Below are 21951 nucleotides of genomic sequence, written 5' to 3'. Positions count from 1 at the left end.
ATACTTTTTCAACATCCTGTTGAGATATACATAAACATAAGTATAAGGACTAAAAAAAAGGACTAAAAAGTTTAATTTGAAAGCATTTCAATTTATTTCATGAAAAAAGAATCCAAAGATAAATTCAATCATTCAAAGACAGATTGGTGATACTGGGCTATATACTGACTTGGATTATTTATCATTAGTCTTTTAATTTTCTTTTTACTTCAACACTTTTATAATGCATTATTTAAATGCAAATGTTATCCATAAAATAATATGACCTTTTACACTACATCACTTTAAAATTGATTATAATCTATCACTATAAAATCTAAAATTATTCCAGGGGCACACTTAACCTCAAAATGTCTCATATTTTGAAAACATGATCGCCAACATCTGCCTTCATACTGTAGATTATCCATTAAAATGCGATATGGTAGGTTAGTGTTGAATGAAAAGAAACATCAATGTAAGGCTGTTTTGTATAATATCAAACTGGCTTTCAACTGTATTGGGGGGGGGAAGTCCCACATACCACCTACTGTAGTTCTAGAAAAATTGAGCATCAAACACATCAAAGCAGTAATTAATGTCATAAATAATTTACAAGAAAAAATAGGGCCTTAGGAATCAGGCACCGTCCTTGAACTATTTCAATACATCTTTTATGTACATAAATTATGTCTTTACATGGACACCATATCAATCCACGTCACCTAAATAGATAGAAAATGTATTTACAGATATGAAAATAGAGTATGAGACTAAAACAATATATTGGCTAAAATCGGCTACTAAAATAGCTCTACAAACGCATACTAAATTCTTATTAGTTTCAGTAAAAATGCACATGTGCACACAGACATGTAGGAATAAAAAGAATTAACCACTTCAGTGAGTAAAAAAAGAAGAAGAAAAACTTCAAACTTCTTTTAAAATACATCATTTTGAGAAAAGATGGCAGTCAGTTCTGGGATACGTTTGTTGTGACTGAGTGCTGAAGAAAATCTAGCTTTGCATTATTTATAAGGTTTCTACAGCAAATCCTATAGCAGCATTGAGATTCTGTTCATGAACACCGATCCATTAGTTACACCCAGGCAAGGAAGAATTATGCAGAAGCATCGACTATCCTGTATGTACCTATACATTATTTAACTGAAATTTGCAGCATGCCGAGTAAGACTGGATGGAATATGAACATACTAAAGAGTCTCATGCAACTACTTGTGGAATCACTGATGTGGTTGTCACTGAGGAATACATGACTGTGAAATAAACACCATCTCTGCTTCCTCTCCTGCCTCGTTCTCCCAGACAAGGACAAAAACAGCATATTGCATGTTATTAGGGATGGCCCGAGTGAGCTGTGAAATGCCTCTGCTTTTTTTTGGTGGGGGGGGGGGGGGGGGGGGGGGGCGTTATGGGGACCAGTGACTCAGCTCAGAACTGGCACATCTTCCTTCCAAGTTGGCCTGAGGCTCCCGTACTGACATAATGCCATTTAATGAGATGCCCAAGTCCACAAAGGAGAGCAAGATTGAAACGTTGCTCCGAATCCTGTGACAAACCTTTCTGAGGAACCTCAAGTTGCTTTGTGATTAAGTCAGAATCTAAGAAAAATATTAATGGGTCACAATGACATTTTCTGGGATTCCACAATTAATTCCACAGTAAACATCAGAGGATGTGATGAACCGTTTCGCCTGAAAACCACTTGACAAGAGTTCAAACTAGGGAGGTAATCTCTCAATTTCTAATAAATATATTGAATGGATTTTAAATTTTGAATTCACGTGCGAGGGGATTTGTCAGTATCGGATCATTTATATCGTTAACAGTAGATTATTGGTGTGTTTTCCTGCCAAATTCGGTGGCGCTGAACAGACGGCAAAACCATTGCAGAGGCGTCCGCTGCAAATCCTGTACGAACGGCTAACTGGTATTTACGAGGGCACCGAAAACAAGCGGGCTCTACTTCTTGAAAAAAGTGTGGACCCGGTGTCAGAGAGATGTTTGATGCCGTACGTGGGCGTTGGGCGAAAAAACACCCCGTCGAGATAAATAGTTCAGTGATGAATTCAATGTGGCGTCCCCTTTCTTCTCAGCTCCAGGGTGTGCAGTCCCTCCTGTCGACCCAGAGCATGCTGGGTGCCGACTTTGTGGGCCGTCTCTGTAGCCGTGATGTCAATCTGGGCGTATTTGGTGGAGCTCTTCCCTGTCGAGCACAAAAACAGACCTTTTAAATTAACATTCATAACACAAATGTAGTCACTTTATTGCCGGGAGATAGAGATGAATTGATAGTCTGGTTCCAATTTTCTCAATATCTATATTGAACTATTATTTTTGGCAGCTATGTTGATTATCAGTTACTTATTTTAAGCAAAACTAGCAAAAAGAAGAAAAAGAATCACAAGTTCTAGCTTTTTTTGACACCAATAAATGTCATCTCTAAAACATTAAACTGAACATCTTTGGGGTTTTGACTATTGGACAAAAAGAGAAGACATTCTTTTTGTACGTGGAAGAGAAAGCATTGCTGGAACAAGTTTAAAAAAATATAAATAAATTAAAAATCCAATTTCCAGAGCAGAAGAAAGCATCCAAACAAACATGACAAAGCAGAGTTCAGAGTTAAGTGGCTCTCTGCCCTTGCTGCCAACGTGACTGCTTTGTGCTGCGACAGTAAATTCCACAAACAGAGGAATATGAGTCAGCGGAAGTCTTTAAAATTCCCCTCACACACGCTGTCGTCCATATTCACGTCACTCACATTACCATAATCTGGTGCCCTTCTTTGTTTGAAAATCAAATGAGCGAGATGTCAGGATTTAATGGCAAACACAGAAATCACCCGGCATGTGCGTGAATATCGCTGTCATCTCCCTGAGGGATGTGTGTTTTACGGTCTCGTAAAATCGAGGCACAAGTAAACGCACGTCAATAGTTGCTGAAGGAGGATCCTATTTGAGCCAATCAATTCACAACTGTGACCTGAATGCCCTGTGACCCCCGTGTTCAGTGGCCCCTTCTCCTGGGTGACAGATTCATGAGGATCTAAACTGTATTGCTGAAATTAGATATTAACCTCTCTAAAGTCCGGACCTGAGGTCAGTGATGCTGATGTCTGACTAGTCTGTCAGTTAAGAGGACTCTGAGACAAAAGTTGCTGAATCTACAGCAACTTTGCTCTTAATGTTGACATCCTGGTGTGTTGTAAGTTGGCTCTTTCATATCTGCAGGATTTGAATATCTCTTTAAATGCTGCCTCTCCACAGAGCTGCACGGAGCAGAAACATGTGCACAAAGAGAAAACCTTGAACACCGTGTAAACAAAGACGAGAACATAAGGGCAAGACTGAGGTCGTTTTACGTCGCATTTAATCAATTCAGGACGTGGATCTTCTTTTAACCGTTTGCATTAAAGAACTACTTACTAATCTATTAATTAGAAATTCTCCTGATAAGCATCAGAATATGCATTTAAAGGCATCCAAAATGTCATCAAAAACACAACAAATGAATGCATTCATGCCCACACTTGATAATTAAAAATCTCCTATAGATTCTCAGAAAGAACCTGGTGTCACTGATGGTTGTTAGCGTGGTTTTATAATTATGTGTGCTACATTATTCCACGTGTGATATGTTTCTAAAAACCTGTTAATTACATCGCTGCCACAATTAAAATGTTCCAGATCGGGTGTACCGCCCAATTAATACAGATAATAAATGCAGTGTTGCTCTATGTCTAGGGCTTTTATTGTGAAAGGTAAGAATGAAAAGGCTCCTGTCAATGTGGGGGCAATGAGTGTATTTTCCCAAATAAATATTAAATATTCTGTGGCTGTTTGTGCTGTGACTATAATAAGAAGAATAAGCACTGTGATACTTGTAAACCACTTGCTTTCTAATGCCTTACTCTGAGGCTGGAGATGTGCGACAGTCCCTCGGGGGCTGGGCCCCGGCTCCTGCAGCTCCAGCTCCATGTAGTTGAGCTGCTTCTTGGACGTGGGACTGATGGGAATATTCACATATGTCGCGCCGTCGCTGCGAGGCCTTTCAGGAAGCGGCGCCTCTGGGGGGAAAACAAACACGGCCCCTGTCAAGAGAAGAGTGTTAATTAAGCTCCGGAGTTTTGCTCATTTGTTTCATTTGCTTTTTTTTTTTTAAAAAGGTGTACGAACTTATTTTTAATCAACAAAATCCCAGAAGAGAACAAAAGCCAACAAGTGGTTCATCCGGCTTTGTCTTTGAAGTCTGGCAGCTTAAACAGCCAAACAACTCCATCATCCAAAAAACATTTTAACACATAAAAGAGGCTTGCAGGTTTATTCCTCCATTACAATGAACAGAGCCAGTTATTTAACAGACTGTTCTCTTAGTGTTGTTCTCAGGGGAGGGTTTGTTTCCAATCTGCCTACAGCTCATCGTAATACGACATGTTTCTCATAGTTTTCTGGAAAACAAAGGAGCTCTTTGGCACAGAGGAATCAGCTCCACCAGGCTGTGGCTACAGAGACCACAGGATACACTTGTCTTTTCATGGGATTTGACGATAACGTTGAGATGAAATAGCACCATTTGAAAGTAGGGGGATTGTTTTCATCATTATGACCTTAATTAAAAGATAACAAGGACTGAATCAAGGATGTGCTTCTGTCGTTTTAACCTTCATCAAAAGCTGGAAGATCTTCCCCTCCAGGGTTGGGAAGCCTGGAGGTAACGGTCCTTATCGCCAGCCTGATGTTAATTGGAGTCAATCAAATACAGACATCTGCATCAAAGTCACTATATTGTGTTCAACAGTAAAGCACAGCGGCAGATCTGGGATCAGCACACGGCGTATCCCACTGAAGTGCTCCTTCCTCCCCAGAGGCTAATTCCGCATAATTAATTAGGCCCCGGGGATAAGTTATGAGACGCGTTATGGTCATTTTATATTATGAGGAAGTAAAATCATTACCTAATGCCGTTTTAATTTCACCATCAGTGCTCCTCTTACAATATCCTGCTCATTAAACTTTCCACTAAAATAAGTTTAAAAAATCTCTTACTTTGAAAATATTTTCAGAAGAACTTTGCAAACAACACAAATTCCAGATTAGCTCATTATTTCAATACCGGCAGCACTAACCGAGGTACGAACCATTGGCAGATTTAAAATTAGTAAACCACACTCACCTCAAAACAAGCAGCATTATTATTCTGGGTAAAAACAGCTAGTGCTCCAAGATTCAATGTCATAAAAATGTTTTAAAAAAGGTGTCAAGTAAAGCTAACAAGAAATATCGCCTCAATCCATTTGCACTCGATAGCTTTTCCTGTCAAACACACAAATTACAGCCACAGCGTTGCCTAAAGCGAGGAGATGGTTTTCCAGTGATAACAGGAGGCGTCGCCTGTCATAAGCCTAAAAGCCACCCGGCATGAAGAGGTACAGAGTAAATGCTGTTTAGTTCAATGTCTTCTACGGTTTCAGGACTTAAAATATGTGCATATTTCAGCTCAGGTGACACGTTTGTCGAATCATGTTCCATAAATCCGCCGACGATCGCTTCAACCTTGAAAAACGGGGAGAATACACTCAAGGATATCTGAGACATTTGCATAACGGGAACACTGTTCGCCCCCAACGTGATGGACAAGGGAAGCCCGAATGGGGAAAAATCAAATGATCACATACAACTATGTGTGCATTATGTTAAACCATGTTATGTTTGTTCAAAGGCTGGGGAAGGTGGAACATTTCGGGAAAGTTTTTTTTATTTTTATGTGCTATGACTTCCTAAATGGCAGCATCGACCCCCGGGGGACAGCCGTACAATCGGTGAGAAGCCATTAGACGCCAGCAGAGTCTCGGTGGGCGCAGCCTTCGGCAACGTCTACGAGGCCTGACCCCTAATTGATCAGACACCAAGCAGCCGCTCGCACAAGTGCAGCGTGTTGTAATGGCCGCCATTACTACAGCGGGTTTTGCCCGCAGCCAAAGAGCCGAGGGACGTTTCCATAACACACTTTGCTGAGTCTCTAGGGGACATTTCAGACCCGAGACCTGGCTGAGATTGGTGACCCAAACTCACAAAATCGACTGCTTTTGAGGGCAAACATAACCGGTGTATTGACGGCTGTGTCTTCAGGGTTAGACGCTTGCCACCAGAAACTTCACTCAACAAATGGCATGATCAAGCCAAAGATACCTCTGCGGTGGTTGGTGAGCGTCATTGAAAAGTTTTAAAACTAAAGCTGCACATTAATGGAAATCTGATATACCTCAAAACAACTTTTTATGCAAAATCTTAGTCACAAGCAACGTCAAAGTGACATAAAATAACTGCATTTATTACACGTGTGTATGGCTTCGAGAATATCAGTGCCGCAGGGGAACAAAATACCTCAAAATATCATCCGTAATAGCTGCAATATTTTCATGAAAATAGGCTCAAACTGCATCACACCGGATTAAAATCCTTCGCTCATTTAAATTGGAGCCTGCATCCTCTCAGAAACCGGAGCCTCTGGACTTGGCCGCCTCCCCTACGTCCCCGTCCATTAGCTGCTCGCCGAGGCGGGACGACGGCGACGATGACGGGGGAGGGGCGTGCAGCGTGACTGGTGGGTTTGTTGCCACCTTGAGACAGCTGCTGGGAGTCCTGCATCAGGTGTGCATTAGACTGAGGACGCGTTTGGGAGCGCGGGATGCTTAATTGGCCCCCGACAGCTGTTCTCACCTCGCCATAAGGGCAGGTATCCCGTCGCTGCACGCTCCGTTGGTTCTCTCTTGACACAATGGGTTCTTATGTAACTAGACTGTGTGTGCATTACATAAAAAGCCGGATAAATAAATGTTACCCTTCACTACACAAAGAAACAGAGAGTCCTTTTATTCTAAATGATATTATTGGCAACACAAAGCACGCATGTGACTCATACCTGCTTTATTTTACAGGTTAGTATGTGATTCATCTGATCACATAAATAAACACCATTTTACCTGATTGGGTGTGAATATTTAACAACAGCTAGTTCCACGGTACTCGTGTGTGCTTCATGAAACAACCTCCTGTCAGCGTGCGAGTCCATCACGCAGACTAAAGTCAAGTAGAGATGATGCGTGTGGAGGGTCTCCTCCTCACATCATTGCCTCGTGCCCGCAAACAAGCCTCATTTCATTGATTTATTCATGCACACCAAGAAACGGGCGACGTGTTTACAGCCTTGTTCGTTGGAGTGCGTGACTCATGAATTTAATTCATCTTTTTTTTTGTCAGCGAGTCCTGGTTATTTGGAAGAGGCCTGGGTAATGAACGTTCGGGGCCCAGAACCAACAATCTGCATAACTTAACCGGAAAAACAACCTGATTATGTTCCGGCGCTTGGGTCCCACTCACCTTCCGTCTCTGGGAGGAACTTCTGTTGACCGCAGCTGCCCATCAGCTCGTACTTGCTTTTTTCTTCTGCCTGCAAAGATGCACAGAAAGAGAACATAAGCACACACATTTATTACTGTCTGCAATGTTTTCCAATGCAGCCGTGTGGCCTCTGACTCCAGACAGCCTCTGTAAGAGCAGCTGTCGTGGTGTGAAAGTCGGTGGTGGAGTGCAGCCATATTGCTTTTGGCCTCACCGAGGACTCCCTGTGCATGCAGAGGGATTCCTTGACGGCACCCTTGTCACATAAAAAGGGGGATATCTGTATCAGCGGGTTACTCTAAATTGGACACTTTAAGTGCGGGGTAATAAAACACTTTCATGAGTGTGCCCACGCCAATAAAATGCAACAGCAGCACAAACAGCAGCCTCCTTTATGGCTAGAATACTCCTCCTCCTCTCTAGAACATCAAGTGTACTTGAAAGGTCATATCGTCTGCTGGACTTCCCTTCCTACTAAGTACAGTATGGTAATCACAGCTCATCACATGAGATCATCACAGAGGAAATCCTGAGTCCAATCCACAAGTGGGATAACCGACCGGACGAGAAGTTCAAAACCACAAAATGCTGACAAAATGCATATTTTCTCTCGTATTTCCGATATCGCTGGAGCCCGTTATTCCCATTATATGAGATATGGCCCCGAAATGTTAAGCTGAAGTCGGAGCACAGTGTGTTACAGTCAAAATGTGTAAGTGGTCGATAGCATAAAGCGGATTAGAGTTTTGAACCGGCCTACCTCAGAGTTCCTCTCCGGCGCCCGACTCTCCATAATCGCATAAGCAGGATCAGCTCGACGTCTTTCCTCTTTACCATTAAGCCTTTTGTCTGGTGGGAGAGAAAAAGACATAGTGTGTTTTAAATGGAACAAATTAAAACTTGCAATATTGTGTGCCTGTAGCCAGGGGATAGAAACATTTATTTTTTAAAAACGGGAGGATAGAAACCCTAGAACTGTTTAAATAACGTGCAAAGGACAGACATCACAAAGAGGTTCAACATGCAGACGTTTAGTTTTAGTTATTGGTCAAAAATACATGATATTTCTGTATTAAGACAGAGTCACCAGTCACAAACCAAACCTAGCTAAAACTAATACAGTCAATGTATATCCTTTCAGTTTGGAAGGTTATTACGTTCAGTAATTGTTGTAAAAAGATCATTGATCCTTTCTATGTGCTGTTAATGCTGTTGCCTGTAGTAATAATGTTGGTTATCAATAAATAAATGAATGATAACTTGTTGCTAAGTACCCTTTACTTAAAAGCAAAAAACATGGCAACCAAAAAGTTGTCCATTCAGTCAGTCAGTCTCATCATAAATCATAAACTATATAAATAGTTTATGATTTCATAAGTCATGCAGTAATAACAGTGAAACGCAGCAAGCAACACAACAAAAGGAACCATTGCAGAGAGAAAAGAAGCAGCTGAAAAAAAAAGAAGCCGGGGAGGAAAGTGGTTTTTATTGATGAAAACAAGAAGAGGCCGGAAACAAAGGAAGATCCCTTTGAGAGGACCGATGGAAGGAAAGGAATCGCAGGAAGCGTCGTTGTGAGTCGAGGAGGAAACTGGAGAAGAGGCCTCTTACCTTCGCCGGCCTTCGTCCGGCCATTCATCTCTTCACTCCGACACTGGGGATGGAGCGGCTCCTCATTAGCGGCTACTTCGTGTCCTTGGACTTTCTCGGTGGCGTGACAGGTTGGTGAAGTGGGCGTGTTCCTGTCACGACACGTTGGAGCCGGTGCGACCCGCGGAGGAGGGTGGCAGCGCTCACGCTGGCACTTCAAACAGTTTTCGTAAATGACGGCTCGTTCGTCCGGCTCCGACGGCGAACAGCCGCCGGTCGGCGCAGATTTGAGCTCGCATCCAAATCTGGGGCTCATTGACTCATACAGGTTCAGTCTGTTTGCCTCGAGCTTCCGATGGACGCCCGGAAAGCCTAACAGATCAGCTAAGAGGCAGGCTAATTTCTCTCTCCCCTTTTTTGGCAGCGACGGATCCTCGCTCATCCTCGCTGATGGCTGCTCTGAGCCGTGGATGCATCCAGAGCCAGGGGAGGCACAGGGTCTCTCCACTACTCTCCTCGCCACAACATTGTGTTCACTGGCAGCGCCGGGTGAACTGTCAACACTCTGATCTGCTGGATTGAAAATACGATGTTCTGGAGGCAAAGAAAACCATCCACACATTTGGATTTCTGCCCCAAATCTGCGAGTCGTGGCTGCAAACTGCAAGAATGTTTCATATCTTAAACGTGCATCATCTCTGTCCGTGCATGCAGGAATCCATGCATGCAGTGTGCATGCAACGACGGATTACGCTCACCTGGTATGGCAGGTACAGCTGAACCGCCTGCAGGGATGTGCGGTGTCCCCTGGGAGATGAAACGGAAAATGTCAAACAGGAGGAAATACTGATAATATTGTTGGGGACCCTAGCAGGATATTTATAGTGCAGAATTAACCATAAATAAGTAAACGCTCTGTAGCACAGAGGAACAAAATATATCCGGCTTTGGCTACATAACAAAATACACAATATCCCCAGATTGTTTCGTTTTCATAACTTCAATAAATTCAAGTGTCAACGTCACGTCAATGGCTGTTGGACGACTACATCCATCACACACAGAGAGTATGCCACACTTCCTTGTGGATTTATTACCCGTAATCCCCCACTTGTCAAAACAGCCAAGGAAACGTTTTATGTCTGCTGACAACAGAGTAATAACTAATAATGACAAACCTATCTTTATACTTTTATAGAAAAAAGTTTGCATGTGAAATGAAACAGCTTTGGTCTGGTGTTTTCGGATGAACCGGCCCTTTAACCGCGAGCCAATAAACACTACAGTGTGTTGCTCAGGCTGAGGGTGATAAATGTCCTCCCACACGTGTCTGATCCATCAGCTTCTGGCCAATAACTCATGTTTAATTCATTCCAACGAGGACCGACTGAAGGGAAACACTGAGAAGGAGAACATTTGCTCAGGTAATCAAATCCAATTTGCTTTCTTAACTTAAATGCACCGCCAGCAGGTGGAGCTATATGTTCAGAGTACTATAGAAACTCACATGCACCAGAAAAAAAAACAGCTTTGAGTGAATTTGTACCTCCATGTTGAAATGATAAATGATAGGGATTTCCAAAAAGAATTACGTTGTAACTCAAGCTTTAACAAGCGCAATACGATATTTCATAATGTTTAACAGGTTTCTACTGAAAATCACAGACACGAGGAAGAAATCATGAGTATAAAACTGCTATAAATGGCGTCACAAACTTCACATACTCCGTGATCATCAAGCCGAGGATTAACTTACTTTACTTACTTATAGATCATATTGAGAAATTTAAATCAGAGGTAAAAAGGACTTAATCTGCCGCATACGATGAAAATGTCAGCCTCCGTCGGCTGCTGAAACGCTAACTTGTTTGACAGATGGGCGGCGGGACTGTTGTTTGTGTCGTCACCGGGCGCTGAAACAGTTTCACTGTCAGCCTTCACACCGCAAAGGTCTTATTGACAGTGAGCTCCAAAACAGACGATACAGTGATGATAAGGCCTGGTTGCACAAGCTGCCACTGTATGACGGCGAGTTATACAATGGAGTCCGGAGAACAGAGCTGCACTTAAACCAAAGGATAAAGAGACACAAAGTACTTTTAGAAAGAACAGCGGAGAGAATGAGATTTTTTTTCTACTTACCTTGAATCCACCGCAAACCGAGCAGATGGTCACGATGGTTTTGGAGGCGGATGTGAGGGAGCTGCAGATGTGACAGGAGTCTGGGTGCTCGCTAGAGGACACCTTGGTTTTCTTACTCTCCTCAGAGGCGCCTCGGAAGTGTTCGCTCGTCGACGGCCTCTCAGTAGTTTCTGAGTGACCCTCAGGGGTGACGCCGCCGCTGCTGCGTTTATCCCCCTTAGAAGGATCCTTAGTCGGGGTGGAGGGTTCATTGTCTCCCTCCTGCAACAGACTCTTGGGGCTGTCATAGAGATACCTGAGCGATGTCGGCGCTTGGTAGTCGTGTCCGGGCGCGGCGGCGCAAGTACAAGGGCTCAGGTCTTGAGCCAAGTGGGGAGGCAAGCAGAAAACCGAGCCAAAGTCCTCCCCGGGAGTGATATCCAGGCTGCCTGTGTAGGAGGAGAAACTTCCAGAATAAGAGGAGTGGCTGCCGGTGGCGATGCCGCTGTCTGACGAGCTCTGGCGGCCGATCTCCTGGAGCTGGCGGGGGGGCTTGGCGGCCGGCCGGTTCCCGCCTCCCTGGATGACGGAAAGCTTCTCGATGCTCTGCAACGCCGCCTTAGCGCCCGCGTGGCCGACGCTTTCACACGGGTTGGAGGCCGCCTCGGTCCAAATGGCCATTCGGCTACCGATGCTGCAGTCCGATTGGCTGTTGTCCGACGCGTCGGAGGAGCCGGAGATGCTGCGGTCGTCTCCCCCGGCAGACGGGCAGTACGAGGACGAAACCGCTGGGAAGGACATTAATGACATTTTAATGAATTCACTCAGCTTTAACGAAGACGTGTTAAAGCATCGGAAAAACATCACGTCCGTTTTCCCTCCATCATATAGCAGGAACAATAAATCACCACTGTGAGTAATGGGGAATCTGCAGCTTCATTTGAATGCAGCATCGTTAAAAGCTCATGTATCATTTACACTCCGGTGGGTAAAAGAACGGTTTATTAAAGATACGTTCGGAGCAGTGAGATTTGTTTATTCCCGCTCTCTGAGCGAACGCCACAGGAACACGCTCTACCTGTGCTGCTCCGGTGAGACAGCATGCTCAGTCGTTTCTCCAGCTCCTGGGCCTCCTGGTTCAACCTCTCCTCTGAGTTCGTCTGACTGCCACTGGGGTCTAAGAGAGAGCGTACAAAGAAGAGCCCATAAAGCCTCAATTTCATACACACACACACACATGACATGGTGACGACACACTGTCGCCAAGACGTGGGATGAAATGCGACGCAGCTGAGGATTCTGCACGACCCGGGCACAGCTGTGACAACACGGCCGACGGCAACGCCAGAAAAACAAGGACACTTTCAGCCACGACATTGGGAAAATAATAATAACAATAAGAGAATAACTAAGAAGCACTTTGGCAGGAGTGTTGCGTGGCACTATTTTGCGTGTGAGAAACGAAACGGGTCACGCAAGGGAACACCTTTCAGTGTTTGTGCAACACTACGGGGCTTATTAATAGTATTAATAGAGCAGCCACGTGGCTCTGCTGGTACGCTGCTCTGCTGCTGCCGCTCAAGATTGTTGCTGCTGTTCAAGGAGCTTACGGACCTTGGAAGGTCGACTAACGCTGGATCGATTTATTTGTTGGGGGCTGAATGGAGCAGAAATCTGGTACCGTAAACAACAATGTCTCAAATTCACACAAAAATAGACTTTAAGTCCCTTGTCTCACATGTTGACTATGAATCTGCAATAAAAAAAAAAAATATTTCAAATATTTGTACTTTTAAAATGTACATCTACACAGTGTTATCATGAAGGTATTCATGTTTTCTCCTTCCTTTTGAGCCCTGAATTAAAGCTCTTTGTATTGTGTTCCAAGAAACACATCATGCACATCAGCAGGAACAGATCGCCTGCTGAAAAACACATGGGAACCAATAAATCTCAATCATTCAAAGATTTTCAGAAAACTGATACCCTCCCTCGAAGGCATCTAATTTAGAGGTCAAGATTCAAACTCCTTTGAACTGAATAACTATTCATGTTCATGTTTCACATTTATGATGGTCACGCAAAGCACTTAAACCGAGCCATTAAAATTAGACGTTCTTTCATCTTAATATGTCAAAATGTGAGAATGTTTTTTAACGATCAGTACTAGTGTCTTGCTGGTTTTCAAGAACTGAAGCTCACAAAGTGTACCTGCAAACCGCAAACAACAGAAACTCATGTACTGACATATTGCATCGGTTGTCATGGCTGCATCCAAATAGAAAAGGCATTTTCCTGCCTCTGCTTTTCATTTAAAAACAAACAATATGACATGCTACACTCCATTTGAGCAGGTTGCCGTGGTATCGCCGCTATGCAACGAGAAGCATACCAGCATGACTAAATGGCGGACAGCCAAAGAGATCAGAAAGGCAATCACACGCTGTATTTTTGCGGCTCGCTCATCTCCGCTAAGCTCCACTTAAGCCGCCTCCTCTTTTGACTGAAATAAGAGTAAAAAACACGTCTTCACTACATTTATCTCTACGTCCTCCAGATAAGCGATCAAAAGGACAGAACCTGAACACTCACTGGGCTATTTAAAGAAAACTGACTTGACAGAATGGTGACCGCATACATTTTCCACCTTACAGTGAAGCAGCGTTTGTAATTCCCTATATTGTCATCCGCCGTCGGCTCTATTACTTGCAATTTTCCTAGATGAAGGTCGTCCTGGAGACCAAACAGAAAGGAAAAAAAGAAAAGTGGAGAGAGGTGGAGAGAGAGGTGGAAACAGATGAGTGAGCCTGGGAACAGAACGGCAATTAATCAAAACAAGAGGGGGATTTATTTAGTCAGGAGCTGTGTGGGACGGAGACCCGGGCAAGGACGGAGTGAACCGCGAGACGCACCGGAGATACAATTAAGGGCTGCAGAGACGAATAAGAGTAATAAATAAATGAGGGAGAGGAGGGGAGAGTGGAGCAGTGGGTGACCGAGTATGCAACGAAGGGTGGGGGGGGGGGGAGGCAGCAGTGGAATCCTGTGGATGAGGTTACATACATGCCCGGAGTGATTAGGAGGCTTTGGCTGCTCCGCTTGTGTGAACTGTGACTTTGACCCCTCGCTCTCGCTCAGACATCCTCCCCTGCTATTTATTCTACTACGCACCACAATAATAGGAGTATGAGCTCAGCCTGTGATTGGGCGACGAGATGTGTGAAAACCCCAGAATATCCGCGAGACCCCCGCAGCTGCCCGGTCCACGTTTCCTGTTGAGTTGCGAGCGGGCGAGACGTTTTTTTTCTTTCAAAACCGCTGGTGTGGAAAACCGAAGGCGTTAAAGTGGACAGCGGGAGAGCAGACGACGTTGAACGGCTTCGGTAATATTAGACCTACCATTTAATGTGCGTCTCGGGAGCAATCACACAGATACGCTTCAGGGATTAGAGGGTCCTCTTGAGACCATTCCTACTTTTTGGACGGTATATGGTGGATGAGAGTTAAGACGACACCCAAATACAACATTTCTGATTGTGTCCGTTTCTTTTATTAGTGTTCTATTTGAGTTTATTTAAAATTTTGTATAACGCATTAATTGACTTTCTTTGGAGGCAAATTTGGCGCCGCAGAAACGAGCTGTAAATAAAATATTGTCATATCATCGTCTTATAAATTTGATGCCCAAAGTCTCAGTAAACGGTTGCTTACATACACATCCAGCAGATAGGGAGCAGAATAATTATTAATTTGGCCCGCTGATGAATGCAATTCCAGTATTCACTCTCCTTTTAGCTCCGTTTTTGGTCTCCACCACCTGGTGAGGGAAATATCTGGCTTTTTAGCTCCTAAAAGCCGCAGTATGATCACCAAGTAGTCAAAAACGTTATCCATCTGCAGATGAGTGACCAGTGGGTTTATTTTAGAGCCTTCTTACCCAAAAACGAAGCTGATGAGTGGAGAATGGTGACCGTGAATCAGTTTAGCTAAAAGAAACTAAGCTAACAACTTGAAACCTTGTCAGACAACCCTGCTGGAATAAGAGTAATCTCCCTCATCCTCCAGTAGCACTCCCTCCTCTATACATAGACTACAATTGAATTTGCCGCCTATAATCAGTTAGTACGGTAGTTATCCTCTTCCCCATGTTTAAGGTGACCCTAAGCTTTACATCACCGCGGTACACTTAAGTCAGGGGTTAGGCCGTTTGACTAAAATTATAAACTGCTCCGGAGGGATTACTCAATTACGTCAAAAACAGCTGTCAGTCATAATTTAGTCACATCAAAGCGCATCCCCTCCACGGAGGGATCCTCTGACTCATTCCGGGAAGGCAGCGCACCTCACAGCCACGCTGATCCCCGGAGGCGAAGGAGGGGAAGCCGTGCACACTCTGCCACGATATGAAAGTGTTGACTCGAGTGTTTTCTCCTATTCCTCGGCAACAGCGAGGGCGTCGCATAAAAAGATCCACCTCCTTATATTAATTGATGGTGCTTCCCCCCCCCCTCTTTTTCCAAAGCAGACTTAAACACCTCTGGAACTGACCTGGCAAAACTGGCCGCAGTCCAAAAGGGCCTCTGGTGGGGGAGATGCCTCTGACGATGCAGTCGAACAGAAAGCTGATCTGCTCGCTCTCAGCAGACGCGAGCAGAAAAACACCGGCCCCTGTGGAAAGCAGACTTTATTAGTTGGGGATTTTTTTTTTTTGCAGCACTCAATGGATTATTATTTGTTTGATCTCGACAGGGGTTTGTTTGCGTCGTGAGAGCGAACGAACCAAGCGCAGGATTCTGGAATTCATTTAATAGGTCAAAAGCTCTTAAAACTGCTGTGCTTGTATCCGTGTCTGTATACTTCAGTTCATTAAGCCCGTTAAAAAGCGTATGATGGTGATCCAACAGTAATAACCAGCGAGTCGTGACTCAAGACGCCTGCTTTCCGTCCTGTTTCAACCCGTGAAGTCATTTTTCATAACATGCGGTCGATTTGCTGTCCAATAATCCAGTAATGCTCATCATGGGATATTTCCTCATGAGCACTTTGTAACATCAAAGAAAAGAAATCTACACGCCAGAAATATTAAAGTGCTGCATAAACTTCTGTCAGTCACTGGGATTTAACAAAACTGGCCAATTCACTTTTCCTATCAAGGCATAAAACATTTTTTTATCGCCTTTCACGTCAATTTAGAATGTCGGCAAAGGTGATGTAAGAATACAGAAAGGTGAAAGGTCATGCTCCCCAGGCGTCTCTTGACCTCTTGCTGTCAATACAACTGGTGGTCACTTACAAGGTGTCACCATTAAAAGGGTCATTGTGTCGCCCCCGTCCCTGAGACCACCCAACAAAAGGCAGACCTCAATCACATTCCCAACACTCCTGCAGAGAGCAGGGTCAAAGGTCAGCACACAGATAGGAATCTCATTTTAAGACATTTATTTCTACTTATATTGAACTATCTTAGTACAAGAACCCAGAGCAAAACAAAGAGGACAGGTGGTTCATTCAGTTCAAAACAAAGCTTCTGTATAGGAACACAAATAATCCAAGTGGGCCCTTCTGGTCTAACAGAGAGTCATTCCAAAGTAACAGAGCTTATTATATGTTCAACAGTGAGGGGGAAGTGTGATTTAGCTCCAGTCTTCACTAAAGCAAAGGCTGGCCTTTTGATTTTCACAGCCACAGTCATCCAAGCAGGCAAACTTTTAAAAAGGGACAGTTTGTTGTCGGCTTACCACACCGTTTCTTTCTATTCTTTTCTATTCTCAAGTGAGACAAACTCATGAATCTATGGAACCAGGAAAGATATCAGCAATTTCATACATACACTACCATTCAATGTTCAGGGTCGCCTGTCACAAAAGGCTGGATTCGTCACATTCAGGTGGATTTTTTGAATTGTCTTTCATGCTTTTAGCGTGTACAAAGTCCTCTTTACAAATAGATGGTGTTTTTTTTTTTTTTGTATGAAGCAAAAATGCAAAATAAAAAGTTTTTGAGCACGAGGAAGAAAACTCGAAATAGTTCAACAAGACTGAGAATTGCAAGGGCAGAAAGAGACAAAGATCCTCTGAGCAACAGCTGAATAAGAATAAAAGAAAACACCGGTCACTGCTGGTAAAAGAAGCTGAACACTAGGCATGAAAATGTGTTTTGGTGCGTTCTATAGCACTCTTTTGGCTGATTGGCGTTTGCTACTGAAAAACCAGAACCATCGAGGATAAACAAAGCGAGACACGGACAAAAAAGGTCGAACTACTGCAGCTTTGAGCACAAGTGAGAGGTTCAACACCGTTCTGCTGTGGATCAACTGTGCTAAGAGATTACATGTCACAGGAACGCACCCATCCTTCAACACTCCAACGTTTAGACGGCACCTTCGCGTTCGCACACTTTGCCCTTTTAGGATTTTTTTCGGCACAGGAAAGTGACGTCCGACCGCCTTCGTATTATCTGAGGTCCGCCGCTGAAGATTTAATGGAGCTAAATAAATCACACGTCGCATACTGAAGTATCGGGTTTCCGGCGGGGTCATCGTGTGTCTGCGACGCTCTGATGTCTCTGGCGTCCCCCCCCCCCCCCCCCTCACGTCTCTCTGCCCCCCTCCAGGTGTTGACATGCACTCGTCTCTGCTGTAACGGCTCCGTGCGTGTTCCTCGATCTAAACCGTGGTTCATCCGATCGCTGCGACGCACACGGAGCTTAAATAATAACTTATTAATACAGCTTTTAGCATCTAACACAGTTTCACTTGTTTTGTGATTCGTGCTTTTTTTCCCCTCCCGTCTTGTTGTTTCAACCTTGCCCTAATTTATTTATGTGCCCATTCTACTGTTGATGTTGTTTTCTAATCTGTTTATAGTTCCCCTCACGCAGCTCAATAAGAATTATCTTGATGTCTTTTAGAACGTTCTGCAAAACACAACATGCCAGTTTATGATAGCTAAATGGCCTATTTTACCAATAAACCCATTCAAATGGAAATAAACTTACAGTAACCACATCTCGTTCCTCCCTCGAACACGAAGCCGTTGGGAACAGGCCCATATCTGCGCAGGTCTGGGAGGTTCCAGTGGCCGATGATAACAGGGGGGACGTCCCTGGCGAGGGCCAGCACGTTGTTGCACAGATGAAGAGTTGCGGGTCCGCTCTCCAACTTGGTCCCTGGTAGGACTCCAACGCTGAATCTGTGAACTGAGGGAACAGAGAGACGTGAGTCCTGAAATATGCAGACAAGTCTTGGTTCACTTCCAACGCGATCTCGTCAGTACAGACTTTCTGGATGAGGCTCTCTACTTGACCAGTGATGTAATGATTTGACATTCACTCTATTGGGATGTGCATGTATGAAAACATAGTTTAAACTATGCAAAAACAATGGCCATTGTAGCGTACAAATTGTAAGGGAAATAAGTGATAAGGACCTTTTAGCTTGCAAACATTTGTTTTCACGTGTCACATAATTAGTATATCCTTACATTATTATTGTGGATATTATATAAATATCCATATGCATACAAATGTTCATATATACAATGATCAGTAAGCAATACTGTCACAGAAACACCATCAATAATGTATAAGAAGCGAGCTTCAGAGTTGCTTGTAAATGGATATAACCTTTGGACAAACCCAGGCTAGCCGTTTCCCCCTGCTTCCAGTCTTTATGCTAAGCTAGGCTAACCAACTGCTGGCGGCGGCTTCATATTTCCTGCACGGATATGACAGTCTTCTCATCCAAGTGTATTTCTCAAAATGTCAAAATGTCACTGAAGATAAGGGCGTGTTTTATGAGTCTGAGGGTTGCACACCGTCACGATCGATATTTAAGCAGCTTGGCGGGAAACAAAGAGACCAGATTTTGGTGAGAATCCCTTGACGTGGAGGGGAAGAGAGAGCAGCTTGAGGGGGATAGAAAACACATTGTCCTCGCGTACAAACGATTACGTCAGCACCGATTTGATTTCATTCAACGACAAAATAAAGAGCTGCAGCACAGAGGATGAGATCAGCGGGCTCTGAACGCTGCAGGCTCAGATCTGAAGCCCAATACAATCACAGCCCGTCAAACATCTGCATAGTAAAATTAAAACGCTGCATTCTGCGTTTCCATCTGTGGACAAACTTCGCCAGGTGAGATCGATGGAGGCGACGATGAGGAAATGTCGGCGGGCCGCTTCACGTCATCGCTCAAACGACAAAAGCTCTTTGCAGGGTGGCCCTTAGCCAACAGCCTGGCAGGTGACATTTCTAGTGGCTTGGACACACACACACTCAAGGACAACACACACACTTTTGGTCCAGCTCTCTCACAACACGCAGACACACAGGTCTCACCCACACAAGCAGACAGACACGTATATTTTCACGTGCATCAGATGGAAGGAACAACCGCGATGCAGTTTGTCTTTCAGCACCGTGTCCTCTACACACAGTCAGGTCCCATAACACTGTCATTACTGCTGGACTCCACTCCAATGCTATTATTAGCACCTATTTGTTAATCGCTTATATAATATTATACAATAGATCCACAGGGCATGACTGCAGGCTTTGCCTAGGCTTTGTATTAATTTTGTCTTATTTGTTTATTTGCCTTGAAATGTTTTAATCCTGGTTCAACCAAGAGCAATTTAGAAAACATCCATGGCTACGTCAGCAACCAACTGCGTCTTGCATTAACATCAATTAGTAATTGCTTACAGATGCATATTTCTGTCATTATGGAAGTTACTTCAATACTTGAATCTGCACCACATTGTTCCATGCATATGAATCAGTCAAACAGCTGCTTTTTCCTTAAATGTTGCACTCTCGTCCAACTTTTCTTTTTCTACGGTGAATTTCCAAACACTGGAACAAACCAGCATGATGGATGAGCCAATCAGCTTGTTGAGTAGTGTTTTGACCACAGTATAGTGAGGTTAAAATTTGGATTATTCTGTCAAATTCACATTTCCTGAAAGGGACAAAACCCTGGAAACCAAAGCACCGACCGCTGTCCTCACCTTCCCCGAGGCTGTAGCGGAGTCGGGAGTCCCACGCCTGCAGGGCCTCCTTGCTGTCGAAGCCCAGCAGAGCAGCCTGGTTCAGGCAGAGCACGGCCAGAGTAAAAGAGACTCCTTCATACCACTGTCCCGCTTCCAGACCGCAGATCTCCTCCAAGGTGACACTGGCCCTCTCCTTGTTGCCCTGCGCTTTGTCGGACTTGTCTTTAAAAACCAGCAGCACCAGGCAGTCTGGGGGAGTCGAACAAAAAGGCATTATTATTAGTAGTATTATTGCATTATTTTAGACGTAACAGTAAAAAATAAATGGAAACGTCAGCCACGAACTCCCTAATTGAATTACATCGTCAGATACTAATAGGATGCATTTTGACACACAGTAGCGGTCTTGGTGTCCTTTGGCACCTTCAATCAGTGTCACCTGACAAAACAAGTGTGTGTGTGTTTGTGCATCTCACACACACACCACTTAACCCAAATGCATGAGGCATGGGCTCACACAGCTGTGATAACACACACATCAAAGAGTGTAACCTGCTTGCCAGCACCAGATATCCAAAGACACATTCTCCTGATCGAAACACAATAGGAGCAGAGAGGGAAGGCAGGTTTAGACAAGCTGAAACCTCCTCAGTAAATGTGACAAAACGTTTAGAACACATTCATGTGGGTCTAAAAATACAGAAGGGCTCAGTCTTGAACACAGTAACTGTGAAGATGGGCCTAAATGAGGGTTGAGACTTGTGGAAACAGGCTCAGTCATATTTTCAAATCAGTGTTTGCTTGTCAGCCTTTAGGGGAGGAAAATAGTACTATAAACATTTGAGAATGTCAAAATAAATCATATCAACAGTGATGTTAAGAGTGAAATTCAGCACATTTCACATAAACAACTGTTCTGCCCTTGCAGCAGGAATCAAGACATTTGCACTTTAAATGTACTGGCTCACATACTTCTGCTTTGAATCTGATCTCAGATCTTCATAAAATACAGATGTTGCAGAGCTTTGGTTAACCTCAATTTTTCCACACATTTTTTTTTTATTTCGGCTTATTTTGTCCAACAAGCTTTTCTACTTCTTGAATTTCTCTTGTGTGTTTTTTCCTCCACACAATGAACAACATGTTTTTAAACCTGACCTCTATCAGAACCCGTAGACGACGAGGCCCAAAGCTCTGACCGCGCGAACCAGGAAGCGTCGCCGCAACGCGGCTCCGCGCGACCAGCCTCCTCCGCGGAGACCTCTACTCGGCCCCGCGGCGCAGCCTCCGCGCGCACACAGTTAAAGGGGTCTTTACCTGCTACGGGCGACGGCTTGCGAAGAACGAGCCACCTAGTTTTCCACTGTGGGAGAAAGCAAAAGTAAAGACAAACTTTTTTTCTTTTCTTTTCTTAAAAAAGCACAAGTGAACAAGTGCGTTGAATTACTTCCACCAGCGACATTTAGTCCCGCTAAGCACCTTTTTCCCGTCTCGGAGTCTGGCATATCCCTCCACGACAACAGAATCCGTCATCTTCAGTCATGGTTCCGGACAGCTGCACGGCCGCTGCCTCAATGAGGGGTCACTTTCAAAATAGCTGCTCTCTCCCCCTTCTCTCCCCCTCTCTCTCCCTGCTTGTGGGGCGCAAACTCGCCCCCCCAGCAAGGCGCATGGAAAATGGCATGACTACTATCTGTCTGTCTGTCCGTCTGTCTGTCGCTGCAGCGGCCAGCCAACCACGCTGCTGCCACCTGGGCTGGTTCACACACTACTGGAGGAAAAACAATCACATGCTTCTCGTGCCAAAAACGCCACATTATCACAAGTAGTCCTGAAATTTAGGA

At 44.3% G+C, this 21951-nt stretch overlaps 1 protein-coding gene across 1 annotated transcript; it reads right to left on the bottom strand.

The window, feature by feature from the left end:
- Positions 1–21: 21 nt before the first annotated feature.
- On the bottom strand, positions 22–21788 carry LOC311009556 (protein Dok-7-like). Its single transcript, XM_084003829.1, has 13 exons — positions 21587–21788; positions 21425–21470; positions 20126–20356; positions 18111–18311; positions 15663–15782; positions 12193–12291; positions 11136–11902; positions 9752–9800; positions 9015–9587; positions 8164–8252; positions 7383–7452; positions 3914–4093; positions 22–2206 (listed from the first exon to the last, which is right to left on the bottom strand). Exons 1-13 carry the CDS (start codon positions 21638–21640, stop codon positions 2070–2072), a joined length of 2616 nt encoding a protein of 871 aa, XP_083859955.1. The 5' UTR covers positions 21641–21788; the 3' UTR covers positions 22–2069.
- Between the last annotated feature and the right edge of the window lie 163 nt (positions 21789–21951).

The sequence above is a fragment of the Eutrigla gurnardus genome (assembly GCF_963514095.1).
Source record: "Eutrigla gurnardus genome assembly, chromosome: 23".
Classification (NCBI taxonomy): Eukaryota; Metazoa; Chordata; class Actinopteri; order Perciformes; family Triglidae; genus Eutrigla; species Eutrigla gurnardus.
Note: the sequence above shows the minus strand (reverse complement) of the source record. Positions and strands in the feature narration are given on the sequence as shown.

Coding starts and splice junctions, on each gene's coding strand:
- LOC311009556 (XM_084003829.1), bottom strand. CDS start 21,640: ATGACGGATTCTGTTGTCGTGGAGGGATATGCCAGACTCCGAGACGGG. Junction 21,471..21,586: donor GACTCCGAGACGGGAAAAAG/GTGCTTAGCGGG, acceptor TTTCTCCCACAG/TGGAAAACTAGGTGGCTCGT. Junction 20,357..21,424: donor CAAGCCGTCGCCCGTAGCAG/GTAAAGACCCCT, acceptor CGACTCCCCCAG/ACTGCCTGGTGCTGCTGGTT.